The sequence below is a fragment of the Nelumbo lutea genome, chromosome 5 (genome assembly GCF_056320005.1).
Source record: "Nelumbo lutea isolate HS-2025 chromosome 5, American lotus-T2T, whole genome shotgun sequence".
NCBI classification, from domain to species: Eukaryota; Viridiplantae; Streptophyta; class Magnoliopsida; order Proteales; family Nelumbonaceae; genus Nelumbo; species Nelumbo lutea.
Window position 1 is genome coordinate 12,226,333 of NC_142688.1, and position 15,044 is coordinate 12,241,376.

Below are 15,044 nucleotides of genomic sequence, written 5' to 3' on the forward strand. Positions count from 1 at the left end.
CAAAGACACCATCTAATCTTGCATCATAGATTATAGCTATTGACTGTAATACCTCCTCCTAGAGATTGAAAGGTGTAAGTAGGAGGTGGTCAAGTTAGGTGGGGATGGTCTCCTTGAAGGACAAAGGAAAACCAAGAGTGAAGAATCAATCGAGGCTAGGATAAGAGGAGGGAGTGATAAGACGGCTGAGCAAGAAATCCAATGACTGGGTTAATCAATGGTTGAATGAATGATCTTCGTTATGAGGAGGACCTTTATTTATTGGGAGGGACCCCGAGATCCCAAAAGGAAGGAGTCGAAAGTGTGTTTTTCTATTAGGAAAGAGAATATTAGATTTGATGTCGGTTATTAAGGAACATTGCTAGGGTTTCGCTATGTGTGTTTATGAGATCTCTCAAAGGTTGACTGTCCTTTCACCCAAGGATTCTCATAATCGACATGTGCTACCGCCTTTCGCACCTTATTTAACCGACTTGGTGCTAGTGACGTCATTGCGTAGCGGGCAGTCCTTTATTAAACTTAAGTGGCGCCTTATCACGCGTGCAACTTAAAATTACACGTGCGGTCAATACTTTAAGTCCTGTTCTCAACGAACCACGGCTTTGTAACGGTTTGGGGTTTATGATGAGACCGCACTCCTTCAGATTTCATCGCAGGACCGTGTGGGTCTGAGATTTATCGCAAAGTCACACACATCCATGGTTCATCGGGGAACTGAATGCATATAAAATTCATCGCGGGTTTAATTAAAACCTATTTTAGGCTGGTGTCAAGCACAAGTCCATCGTGAACGTGTAATGAGCTGTGTGTTTATCGCAAACGTGTGATACACTACAAGTTCATCGCAAGTGGCCGGTAAGCTAAAGACTGTTCGCGGGCATCTATATGGTATCAATTCAGTGTCTTCTGAACTCTAAAGGACTGAATGAGCATGTACCTACAAAAGGCAAGCCAAGCAGTCTGACTATTATGTTGTCCTCAACCTCAAAACTTTTGGTATTAGAGAGAGGACACCATTTCGAGACTATGGCAACACCAGCCTTTGAGTGAATATTTAAAGCTGAAATCTTTATTTCAACTTCACCCAGATCTATCAGAGCTTTACAAGATTCATAAGGTGTAATCACCATCGGCTTTGGCAGGTTCAATTCTCTGAGTATCGCCTACGCAATACCCCTCCAACCCTTTGGTGGGCTTGAAGTTTCCACCACAAATTTCTTCACCCAATCCTCCTTTCCTGCTATTGCTACCAATTTACATTTTCTTTTTCCCTTTTCTGCAATCGTCCATTTCCTGTCACTGGATTCTTCCTCTCTCTTTTGTTTACCCACTTTCTTCTCCTTTGCTACAGCTTCTATTTGTTCTGCTTTTAGTTGTTGAGTAAAATCACTCAGTAACTCTACCACTACCTTCCATCCATTACCTCTTCTACCTTCTAGGAAGCAAACTAACTGCTGCTTTCTTCCTCCAAAGAATTCCTACAGAGTTATGTAGCATCCTTTTGCATTCTTTTTACATTCCAGCTCATCTCTCTTTCTTCCATCTAAGTTTAACTCCATAAAGTTCACATGCTTCTAAAACAAACTTCTGCATCCATTTGATCACTTCCAGACCTTCCAGCAGTATCGTGGCTTTCTTTGCCTCCCTAATCTTCCAGCTCTGCAGGCCTCTGATCCTTATCACTTCAAAGATGAAATCTTTTGCTTCAATCATCATCGCTTTCCTCCATCTTGCAACTTCTACGAACCTTTCCTCCATCTCTTCTTTCCCCCCAACTCATCGCTCTCGGGTTACTGGATTAACATTAACTGGCATGTGTGCTTTTTTTTTTGCTTCTTATTTTTTCAAAAGTCTAGAGGGGGACTGGTCTTAGGCCTGGTCACCCCCTGAAATTGCCCAAAAAAGGCAAAACCCAAAATACCTTTTATAGATGTGTATCAGGGTGCTATCGAAACAATACGACACACCCCAATTTGTAACGAAATTTTGATGTTTGAACCTTGATTCCCCCCATAGGAGGTACCATTAGGGATCACAATGGGAGTATCTTGGCACTATTTTCTGGGCCCATAGGGGTAGGGATCACAATGGCTACAACAAAACAAACAATGCCTGTGGCAATATTGGTATCAATTGAAGCAAAACCTTGGCCACTGACCTAAATGCAAATTTCACCTAGACTTAATAGATTAACTAATTGCTATAATAGTAATAGGTGCAATGGCTAGACAAGGGGTGAATAGGGCACAAATTTTCTGTGACAACTTGTTGTATGACTAACTGTAGAGTGAGAAAATGCCTTAATAGAGTGTCTAACACTCATTTCTTGGAGATGATTTGCATTCTGTACATATTCATTTTTACTTAATAATTAAAAATGTTCATAGTTACCAATAAAAAGGGGCATTACTCCAAAGAACCATTATAATACAATCCCAGAAAGAGTACTGTTGTTATGGCATTTTTTTATCAGTGAATGGTAAGATTTATTAATTCATAGCCAAAGAGAGTACAATTTAGGGTGAGGCACGAGATGCTACCTCCCCTTTAAGGAGGGGAGATGGAGGATACCATCATCCCTTTAGTTAATAAGCAGAACTTTTTTTATCAGTGAATGGTAAGATTTATTAATTCATAGCCAAAGAGAGTACAATTTAGGGAGAGGCACGAGATGCTACCTCCCCTTTAAGGAGGGGAGATGGAGGATACCATCATCCCTTTAGTTAATAAGCAGAACAAAGGACAAAGAAAATTACAGAGAAGCCCAATACAAAGAAACCTGAGTAGCCCCTTGTTAAGCAAGATAATCAGCCAAGGCATTAGCCGATCTACCCACCCACTGAAACCTAACTACCGTATCCCTCGAAAGCCATTTAACCTTTTTCAAAATATCCTTAAAGCCCCAAGTGACGGTACCCCGGTTAGCCAACCATCCAGGGAACTCTTTGATGGGACCAACCAAATGGTGGGTTCTGATTCTCTGAATATGGGACATCAAACAAGTTATGTCATGGCAGCCCCAAGCACAATCTTTTGCTATGTAAGTGAATCATATCATTACATAAATTGAGAGTCCATTAGTCAACAATGAAAGATAAAAGATAAAAAAAAAAGAAAAGAAAATAATTAAATTATAAAACATAGGGCATACCTGTACTCCTCAAGAGGGGTTAAGGGATCTGGCCTCACAGATTCCAGTTCCAACTTGAATGCTTTTGCCGAGGATTCTCTAGGATGATCTCTTGAATGGTAATATCCCAACACCTTCAACATGAACAGATGAGTGAATTGCATTCAAATGTTACACAATGAGAATTTGGTAAAAATGCAAGACAATCAAGGTATTGTCAATAGAAATATGAAACAACCAAGAGACCAAGGTCTCAAAAGTTTCAAATTAATACCAGCTTCCAAGGTGCATCCCTGCTCCGATCATAAAGATATAAATCCTTGACTGAGAGTGAGAGTTTTGAGACACATATTTCACCATCCGGAAAGATGTCATACTGAAGGCTCATGCCAGATAATGCAAGCTCTAGATATATAGTTGCGTCCCTTCCACATTTGTTAGCAATAGGCTGAATATTGTTGTTATCTTGGTCATTCCAATCAGATCCAGCATACATATGCCACCTTACCTCAATGTTCTTAAGAAGTACTTGTCCTATTGCCTTGCAAAAGCTATCAGAACCTGTATTGTGAATAGAAGAATGCTTGTGTTCTCCTGGGACTTGCTTCTCTCCAGGCTGCTCATTTCCTTGCGAAATATGGTCTTCAACAATTCTCAGTGAGGTGTCTTGATACCAACCACCACTCCCACTTCCAACATATCCATGGCCTCCATTCCAGGGTTCACATTTAAGATCATCATGCAGTGGCTGGTTGGTTGTAGATAATTCAGATGAAGGGCAAAATTCAGATAAACAATAGCCTTCTATAAATTCTGGAAAGCAATCTTTCTGTGGAGATGATGTCTGAGTACTTTCTACCCTAGTTCCAGACATTGACCCATTGAAGGAGAAATTACAAGAGAAACTTTCAGGGGCACTGATCTCCATATTACATCCCTCGCCAAAAAGACAACCATCAAGGAAACCATTCAACTGTGATTCAGAGGACCAAGATGTGCCTCTAGGATTTTCATTCACATTAAAAGCATTCTCACATATGTCTTCCATCAGGCCAACTGTCCCAGATCTACATTTAGAATCTAGCATTGATGACTGTGCATGCAGAGACAAGGCAGCAGTATTACTAACAATGCAATGCCCATCATGTGCCTGCTGAACAGTATTCCACCTAGTCTGCAAATGCACTATTGATTCCTCCACATCAGGTGCAAAAAGTTGCTGCAGTTGAGCTACCAAACAAATAACACCAGAAGTGGTGTCATGGCAAGTACTCAGGTTAATGCAGGATTCAGAACATTCTACTTCCCAGAGGTGGCCATTCTTACAATTTGTCCTTAAAACCGCTTCAACAAGTGCCTCACTAGCCACTTTGACATAGCCCACCTGGCGAAGATACTCCACAGTGTAACTGCTACTAGCATCTTCAAGCCCAGAGAGTGCACGAAGAAGGAGACCTAGATCCTGCACCCTAATCTTGTAGTCATTTTCCATACAATTTGCAAAGGTTTGATTGGACAGATTAATTGAAGCTGCAGCTAGCAAACAAGCCACATATTTTTCCCCCGAATCCTGCATAAGTTTTGCAGAATCATTGAACCCAGATTCCATAGTTTCACTACTGGCCACCAGATTTTTCATGTAGGGTTCATAACTCAAAGCAATGTCCACAAAGTTAAGAAGGAGCAATGATCCACAAGATGAGCCATTCTCAGAAGAGCCCTTCCCTTGTTCATTCTCTTGAGAAGGTAAACTGAAGAAGTAGCATATTGCATTTAACCAATCCAAGCGACCTCCTGGAGCTACCAATGTGCAGCATCTTACAGTTATGGATGTGAAACCTTGAAAAGTATGTGGGTCCCAAAGGTGAGCAATTATAGTTCCAGCAGAACCAGAAGACAATGCATTGGCACCTTCTCCATCACCACGCTGCATTGTAGAGTTGCTACAAGAGATCAAGAGAAGCTCACGGGTTGGAAACCCAGTTATGGAGCCCCACAACTCACCTTCACCATGGCCCAACCAAAAAAAGTTGGCACCACTAATACCCCCAATATTTGAGACAGATAGCAACTCAAATCTCTGTACCTTCAGTTTTATGCTATGCCACGAACCAGGAAGTTCTTTCTGTATTGAGCATTTCACTTCCTCCACCTTATCCAGGTTAATTAAAATTTCTACAGAATCGCATTCCACAAGCAAAGATGTTTGAGACTTGACGTCTTCTATCTTGTCATCCTTGTAACCTGGAGCTACACTTGTCTCACATGGCGCATATGATAACCCATCCAGAATCTGGTTTATCAGATGATGCATGCCTTTATATTGAGAACTGTCTAGATTGATTGAAACAGGAAAGAGACGAATATGAAGGAATGATGCAGAACTTAAAATCATCTCCTGATGAGTACGAGAATTTATATCCTCCAGATCTTTCACAGTTGTTACAGATGCAAACTCATAACCTGTTGCTTTGTTTCTACTTCTCCTTAGATCTTGTGAAGTAGCCAAGGACTTAGCTTGCTTTGCTATCCAAGGGCCAGTCACAGGACCTTCCTGCCAAAGCATACTAATGCAGGAGAGGCATCCAATTCTGCTGTTGACAGAGAGGATCTTCTGAGAAGAAAAAGTCTTTATGTGGTTGGTATAACAGTTACTTCTAAGACCATCTTTACAAGAAGAGGTGATCAAGTAAATCTTAAGGTTTCCAACATTCAAGTGGAGGGAACCAGAAGCCACAGAAGAATATCCACTCTGAGAACTTGCATCAGGAACTTTTTCATTGTTCAATGGAGAGGAAAAGTCAAGAGCAATAAACTGATCCCAGGAAGCATAGCGTCCATTATCTCCATTCTTCTCAAAAGGGAAGCATAAAATCACCCTTGCATTAGGGAGGAATATATTCCCTTGCAGACTTCTTTTAGGAGACAATGTTGTAACATAAGGATATGTCTGTCTTTTCACATTCCCATGACTTGACAAGTCATGCTTCCTATTCAAAGCATCAGCTTCAAAACACTTGTTTGCATTATTTATTTCAAATGAAGATGTGACTTGCTTTAAAAGATCCAGCAACATGTTTAACAAATGAAAGTTCACCCAAAAAATGAATGGTGGCAGATTCAAAAAAAACGATGTTGAGCCCGATAAATTGTCATCTGAGCAAGCCAAATTCAAGGTAAATTGACAATGACTGACACTTGATGTTTTCAGAAATTTAACCTTGACTAAATCCTCCTTGCAAATAGTCCTAAAATTGATTCCTTGTCTACTTGAAGGAAAATCCAGGGTATTCAACCCACTTGTTGTCTTTTTTGGATCAGAATCCTGGAAAAGCAAAGGAAATGATGGGAGAGCATGCTGAACTTCTGCCTGAAGATGTTGGATTGGAAGAATCTGCTTGCAAATACCACTCTCATAACCCAATAAGCCATAAATCAGACCATTTCCACTGCTAAAGTAATCATCAAGCTCAATATGCATCACAATTGCTTCAAACTTTTTTTTTCGAGGACATATCTGTTGACCATATCAAAAGTTGAAAATCAATCAAAAACAAATCACAAAACCGTTTTAAGGAGAGAAGTACAATTTAACCAGATCATTACCTGCAAAACAAGGAGTAGGTCTAGACACTTCATATTCAGATAGTGTATATTTTCAACAAAAATTGCATCATCAGACATCAAATTACATGAATGTTTCTGGTATTCATCATGCAAAGAAAGCACAACAGAAACCCCTGCAATAGTTGCCTTGAGATTTGTTTCAACATGCTGCTGTTCTGCACAAGTATTAGGAAAATAAATCAGTATCTCATAGACTACTTGCTCAGAGATTAGCAAACAACATTTGTGTACTAATGAGAACACTGATAAGAAACCTGTAAGGAATGGCAACATCCAAATATAAAAAACACAAGTAACTTTCATGGGTAAATAAATAGCAACTATAGAAGTTACAGATCCACAACTCTGATGAGAGTTTGAAACTTAGAATAAACTTAAAAGCAAGGTACATGCACAAAGGGTGCCAACCAACATTTTCTCTCATTTCCAAAATGTCTAAGATACTAGATGGGCCCTCAGATATAGCTTCTCTAGTATGATGACAAGATACCATAGGGCCCCGGACCCATCTCCCATCCACCCAATGACAATATGTAAATATCCCTCCACCTCTCCTTGCCATCCAACTCTGCCCTCTCCTAGCTTAGCCCATGATCCTCATAATTCACCCTTAACTTGACCTCCCCACAATCCCCTTTTCTAAAAAAATTCTGCCCTCTTAATCTCTTAACTCATCATCTTCCATCAGCTTCTAAGATGAACCCCTTCATATGAGCTGATTCAACAACCCGTAGCATATGAGTAAATTCAACAAGTGATAGCCTTGAAAAAGGGGTAACAGTGAGCTTTTATAACATTCCACATTGACAAGTTAAAACTTTATACTTTTCATAGAGGGGATCTATTTTCACATCATACATGCCTTGGATTCTCCCTTTTGTACTCAGTCCTATAATTGCACCTTTCATATTTTTATTATTAACTTATTAGAGAATTCTATTAATATTGAATCACATTATAGTAAACTACAGAAAAGAGAGTCAACATTATAGACAATTTTATTAATGCCAAACCAAAGAATAGTGAAGTACAGCTAGATGAGAATCAACTGACCCTCCCCAAACAGAACAAATAAGAACTGACTCTACTCCTGCCCTCCTCACAAGATGCCAACTCCGTAGAACAAGAAATACACCCTGAACTGGGGGTGTGATCCCCAAGATGACTATTAAGTCATGTCATCCCTAGCAAGAGCGTTAGATAAAACATTTGGTGATTGAACCACCTAACCAAGTAAGAGTTCAGACTCAAAGCGAAAGATCTTGCCTTAACATGATTTTGAAGTTGTCAAGGACTCTCAGTTCTCATCCAGCTAATTACCATTTGTGAATCCCTTTCCACCACCAGATTCCAGCAACCAATTAAGCAACCCAATCTCAATGTGGCAGTGGCATGAATTCAGTCCATGTGGAGTTTTTCGCCCCCACAGGACCTGATTAACCATCAAGGTTTTGCCTTCATGCTTTCAAAATGCACCAACCACCGATTTTCAAGTTTCTTGGATTATAGAAACTGCACCTTCAAATCTCAGTTTTATACAATCAGTTGGTAAAGATATACCCTCTTCTGGTAGATCAATATGCCCCTGCTTGTTACCATTTTATGATGTAATTCAAAGTAAACAAGGAGAACTAATTCAAAGCCCACCAATGTGCCAGCCACCCTGATAGTTATGACCTCAATCAATGCCACTGCACTTTACCTTGTGTTAAAGAACTCATCCAACATACTTTTTGTTTACCAATAAAGGTGCCTATAAAGAGGACAATAACACAATTGAGCTGGAGTTCAACAATAAATGTAGTCATACTTGAATTTACTTACACTAGAAGTTCAGGACTGTTATCAGTCTTGAACCCTAATGAATCTCAGGATCGAAGATAAGCAGAAAGAGAGAGGAGAGAAGAGAAAGAGGGAGAAGAAGTAGTACAACACAAGGGTTGAAAGGAGGAGCATAAGCTTCATATTCTGCCGCCGCCACTTTAATTAATATTTATAGGTTATGCTCATTACATGGAAAGGACAGATCTGCCCTTAGTCTTTACATAACAAGTATAGTAAAACAAAGACTGAAATAAATAACAGCTGAAACAACTAAATGACCAATAGCTAACCCTAGGCAGACTAGAATATCTTCTACCCTACGAACACAGTGGTACCGTAGCCGTGGGGCCCACTTCAGTGTTCTCTACATTCCCCCTCAAGTTGGGAATAAATGTTTATCATTCCCAACTTGGATAGATATGCCTCTAGCTTCTTCTGTGATACAGCTTTAGTGAGGATATCTGCCAGTTGCATATTGGAGGTGATGTATGGGAGACATACTTCTTGTGATGAGACCCTCTCTCGTACAAAGTGTCGATCAACTTCAATATGTTTAGTCCTGTCATGCTGCACTGGGTTGTGTGCTATATTAATAGCCGCTTGATTATCACAATACAGCATCAGGGGCTTCTCATACTCAACGCCCAACTCCTCAAGTAGTGATCTCAGCCAAAGAATTTCAGCCACTCCATTATCCATTGACCTATACTCAGCTTCAACACTGGATCGAGAGACAACACTTTGTTTCTTACTCCGCCAAGAAACCAGGTTACCTCCCACAAGAGCACAATATCCAGAGGTAGACCTTCAGTCATCAACACTCCCAGCCCAATCGGCATCTATATAGACTTCCACCTTCATGTGGTCATTGTTCTTGAACAGTATACCTCTACCCGGGCATTTCTTCAAATATGCTAGTATTCTTTCTGCTGCTAGAAGGTGTGTGGTTCTAGGAGAATGCATGTACTGACTGATAACACTAACAGCATAACTGATGTCTGGTCGGGTAAGGCATAGATATAGGAGCCTTCCCACTAACCGCTGGAACATAACTTTGTCTTCAAGCAGCTCCCCACTCTCTGCATTAATTTTGTGGTTCTGTTCAATAGGTGTATCTGCAGGTTTGACACCTAGCTTTCCAGTTTCAGCCAAGAGATCTAACACATATTTCCTCTGAGAGACAAAGATCCCCTGCTCAGATCTAGCAACCTCAATACCCAAAAAATACCGTAGTGTACCCAGATCTTTCACCTCAAACTCTTGATGAAGAAGTTGTTTGAGGGACTCAATCTCATAGTTGTCGTTTCCTGTGACCACAATATCATCAACATAAACTGCAAGTAGTGTCAGTGACAACTCCACCCTCTTGATGAATAATGTATGATCTGACTGAGCCTGTACATAACCGAACTTCCCAAGGGCTAGTCTGAATATGTCGAACCAAGCTCTAGGTGACTGCTTCAAACCATACAAAGCCTTATTGAGCCGACAAACTTTCTTACCTGCCTCTGTATCATAGAATCCAGGTGGCAACTGCATGTAGACCTCTTCCTGCAAGTCCCCGTTCAGGAAAGCATTCTTAACATCCATTTGGTACAAAGGCCAAGTGTAGCTTGCTGCAAGAGATAATAGAACCCGAATGGTGGTCATCTTGGCTACCGGGGCAAATGTCTCCAAGTAATCTATACCATAAGTTTGAGTGAACCCCTTTGCAACTAGCCGAGCTTTGTACCTCTCAATGGAACCATCCGCATTATGCTTCACAGTAAATACCCACCTGCATCCAACTGGTTTCTTTCCTTTGGGCAAGTCAACTAGCTCCCAGGTATTATTTTTCAACAGGGCATCCATTTCAACTTGCATTGCACCTCTCCACTCCGGGACTGATAGGGCTTCTTGCACTGTTCTCGGAATAGGGACATCAGCAACAGAGGTGAGATAGGACCTGTAGGAGGGAGATAGGCGATCATAGGCCAAAAATTGGGAGATGCAGTGGGCTGTAGATGTGGTGCAATGCCGTTTTCCTTTACGGAGGGCAATGGGAAGGTCAAGGTCATCTGCAGAGGGTGAGGTAGCAACAATGGAAGGAGTCCCTGTGAGCCATGGGACTGTAATATCTGGACTTGGAGCCGCAGAAGAGATTGTAACTGGCTGGGACTGCTGATGACCAGGATCAATCTGCCTGCATCGCCTATGATAGACTCTCAACTCCCGATCCCTTTGACCACCCTCGCTACTACAGCCCTCATCATCAACTGGAATAGGTAAGGGAACAGCCCCAAAGGTATTAACCCTGTCCTCACTGCACTCCTCCCCCTGAAGAAAAAGACCCAAATCTCCATGCTCACTACTCTCCCCCTGAGGAGAGACCTGAGAATAGTAGGGTGTCTCCTCAAAGAAAGTGACATCCATGGATACAAACTTCTTCCCTGAGACAGAATCATAACAACAATAACCCTTTTGAGTTTGTGCATAACCAAGAAAGATGCATTTGGAGGCCTTGGGTTGAAACTTGGAGTGATTGGGACCAAGAAGCTGAACAAAACAGGTACAACAAAATGTCTTGAGGGGAATAGTGAACAACTCCTCATTGGGGTATAGAAGGGAAAAATGAGGTTTCATATCAAGAACCCGAGAAGGAATCCGATTAATAAGATATACCGCCGTAAGGATAGCATCACCCCAGAAGCGAATAGGGACATTGGAGGTAAACATAATACTTCTAGCCACCTCCAAGATGTGCCTATTCTTCCTCTCTACAACCCCATTCTGCTGAGATGTATGAGGACACGTGCTCTGGTGGATAACCCCATGATTAAAGAGGTACGATGCCAATGGCTTAGCAAAGTATTCCTTTGCATTATCAGATCTAAGTACTTTTATCCTGGCATCAAATTGTATTAGGATCATTTGGTGGAAGTTTTGGGTCAGGACAGGCACCTCATCTCGTGATCGCATAAAATAAACCCATGAAAAACGGGTGTGGTCATCAACAAATAGTAAAAAATACCTGTACCCCCCATAGAAGGAATGTGATATGGCCCCCAAACATCAGTATGCACAATATCAAAAGAACTATTATTCCTTTTATTACTCAATGAATAAGAGTTTCTACAATGTTTAACCAACTCACAACTTTCACACTTCAACTGAGATAACTCAACAGACTCAAACAAAGTAGGAAACAGACTCTTCAAGGACCGAAAAGATAAATGACCCAATCGGTTACGCCACAACATAACCGGACTCACAACTTGAGAAACCAGTAACTTCTTATCCACTGACTCTTCCCGACGAAAATTCTCCCCGAGCAGATAGATCCCATTCGTCTCACAGCCAGTCCCAATCACCTTCTTCGTCTCCATGTCCTGAAAAACACATCGGTCAGAAAAGAAAGTTACTGAGCAGTTCAAATGTTTGGTAATGCTACTGACGGAAAGGAGGTTAGTATCCAGTTTAGGAACATGCAAGATAGAGGACAAGGATATAGTATCTGACAGTTTGATGTCACCCTTGCCAGAAATAGGGACAAGAGAGCCATCAGCTATAGATACTTTATCCCTAACAGAAGATAAGTGATAAGTAGTAAACAGAGAGGGCAAGCTGGTCATATGGTCAGATGCACCTGAATCTATTACCCAACACGGTTCAGTAGTACCTGGAGCGGAGGCATGGTAGGCTGAGGCTCGAGTACCTGAGTGTACAAAGGCCGATGTAGCTGGAGCTGATGATGACTGCAGTAACTGAGCTAAACTGCCAACTTCCTTTTCCAATTGTATTAGAGCTGCCCGAACTACAGCTAAGGTCTCTAATGGTGTGCCTCTCGTGCCAGATGAGGATGCTGAATCAGTAATCGTAGCCACATGAGCATTACTCCTTTTATTTCTCAACTTTGCCGGGACCAAATGTGGATGCAGCTTCCAACATGTTTCTTTTGTGTGTTTAGGTTTCTTGCAATGCTCACACACCACATCCCTTTTATCTTCCTTCTTTCTGTCCCTCTCTGAATCACCCTCTGTTTTGGGTTTGACAGCTACCAAGGCAGGTGTAAGCGGCTGAGGTTGCATCATGACTTTCCTCCTGGTCTCTTCACTGTGCACTAAGGAGTATGCCTGAGAGAGGGTCACACTATCTCTGGTCAAGATCTGTTGCCTCACAATATCATATTCTGAATTCAGTCCTGCCAGAAACTCAAACACTCTGTTTGTCTCAATGTGCTTTCTATGTATCTGAGCATCTTTGGGACTCTCCCACTCAAGAGTCTCTAAGTGATCAATCTCATGCCACAAGGACTACAAGTTAGAGAAATAGACCGACACCGGTTTCTCTCCTTGTTTAAGGGCATTCACCTCACATTTCAACTCATATGCTCTGGCAACATTAAGGGGTTGGGAGTAAGTCTCTTTCATCACATTCCATATCTCCTTGGTTGTCTTTGCTCATAAGTAATTTCGGCTGATATGGGGCTGCATTGAATTACAGAGCCATGTCATAACCAAGTAGTTTTCTTGGACCCACTTGGTATACGTAGGGTCTCCCTTGGAAGGTTCTGCTACATCTCCCAAGAGATACCCTACTTTGCCCCTTCCTTCAATAGCCATCATGGCTGATTGGGCCCATTCCAAGTAGTTTGATCCATCAAACTTTACGGTTGTAATCTGAAAACCTGTCTCAGAACCACCACCATAACTGTTGTTCCCAAAACTGCCTTCTGCCTGATTCTTAAGCTCCATTTCAGTCAAGAACCAGAAGTATCAAAGATTATGGTTACTACAGTCAAAACCAGCACTAGAAATCCCAACAACAGTCACAAAATCAGTAGAGAACCAATCTGTACTCACGATAGATGTGCATGAAATATATATAAGACTGATCTGAAATCAATAACCACACACAACAGTAACAGTCCGAACTGTTTTCACCCCTTCAAAAGTGTTTGAAACCCCAAAAAAAGACTGAAACACAGTTTGAAGGGCAATCTGATATGCTGAAGCAAATTCGAGGTTTTAAACAGTCCTAAGAGCCTTACGGATAAGGTTTGTATTAGGGTTAATATGAAACCCTAAAACTGATCAATGTTGAGGAGAATTCTGGGGTTTGCCACAGGAATAAGATCACAAGTTTCGGCCTAATACTAGGGTTTGTCGTAGGGATAGGACAAAACCCTAGAGAAACCCTAGAGAATAGAGAGATAAAACCCTAGAGTAGTTCGGTCACCCTTACTAGATAGGTCCAACCTATCTTTTCTGATGTTACTTCTCTCAGAAAGTAAAAAACTTACAGTAGAATGCAGTTCGCTGCCTACCAAGGTTACTCGAACCCTAGTCTTCTCTGATTCTTCCTGATCACCAACTTGCTACAACTGTGATACTTCTTCAAACAGCTGCTAATCCTCTGGAGATCTCCAAGAACCAGTCAACGAACTATGCTTTCTCAGTCTTCCAGCCTTAGATGGTTCTCATGTGGTCGGCTGGACCAGGCTCACATGAGAGAACTTAGCTCTAATACCAACTAGAAGTTCAGGACTGTTATCAGTCTTGAACCCTAATGAATCTCAGGATCGAAGATAAGCAGAAAGAGAGAGGAGAGAAGAGAAAGAGGGAGAAGAAGTAGTAGAACAAAAGGATTGAAAGGAGGAGCAGAAGCTTCATATTCTGTCGCCGCCACTTTAATTAATATTTATAGGTTATGCTCATTACATGGAAAGGACAGACCTGCCCTTAGTCTTTACATAACAAATAGAGTAAAACAAAGACTAAAATAAATAACAACTGAAACAACTAAATGACCAATAGCTAACCCTAGGCAGACTAGAATATCTTCTACCCTACAAACACAGTGGGACCGTAGCTGTGGGGCCCACTTCAGTGTTCTCTACACTTACAAGCATAAAAATCAACATCATCAGGTTCAAAGTAAGAATACAAATTAAAGGGTCCGTTTGGTTCACGATTGGAATTGGAATCGGAATTGGAATGGTCTATTCCCATAGTCTGTTTGGTTCAGACAGGAATGGGAATAGGAATTGGAATAAGCAGGAATGGGATTTCATTCCCAAGAGAGGGGCAGGGAATGGTCATTCCCTCAAATGGGGGAATACCATTCCAGCAGGAACGGGAATGGGATTCCGATTCAGCCCAACCAAACAGTTGGAACCGGAATAGTCCATTCCAATTCCAATTCCAGACCCCTATTCCTGCGAACCAAACGGGGACTAAGATGTCCAAGCTATCTGTAGGGAATGGAATAGGTCTAACTTGACATTCTCCAGATAACACAATGGTTACAGAAAGGTTACCAGAAGGGATATGCAATGATCCAGAAGCAAGGCTAGATGCAGCAGTTATTGCACTGAAAACAGAACAAGTCCAGTTCCATATCCCACTGTTGCCTAAACCTGATTGGGAAGACCTCATTCCATCAAAGCATTCAAAGAAGTGATCCACACTGCAAATTACCCAAT

General features: G+C 41.4%; 1 protein-coding gene across 2 annotated transcripts in view; it reads right to left on the reverse strand.

The window, feature by feature from the left end:
• The window catches only part of ATG2 (autophagy 2), a 54,247-nt gene that overhangs the window by 26,480 nt on the left and 12,723 nt on the right, over positions 1-15,044 (reverse strand). For both annotated transcript variants that reach the window (XM_088947122.1, XM_088947123.1), the window contains exons 3-6: positions 14,880-15,028; positions 6,737-6,912; positions 3,405-6,647; positions 3,152-3,264 (exon numbers count right to left, since the gene is read on the reverse strand). In XM_088947122.1, the coding sequence (XP_088803248.1) occupies positions 3,152-3,264; positions 3,405-6,647; positions 6,737-6,912; positions 14,880-15,028 (3,681 nt within the window). The remainder of the gene's footprint in view (positions 1-3,151; positions 3,265-3,404; positions 6,648-6,736; positions 6,913-14,879; positions 15,029-15,044) is intronic.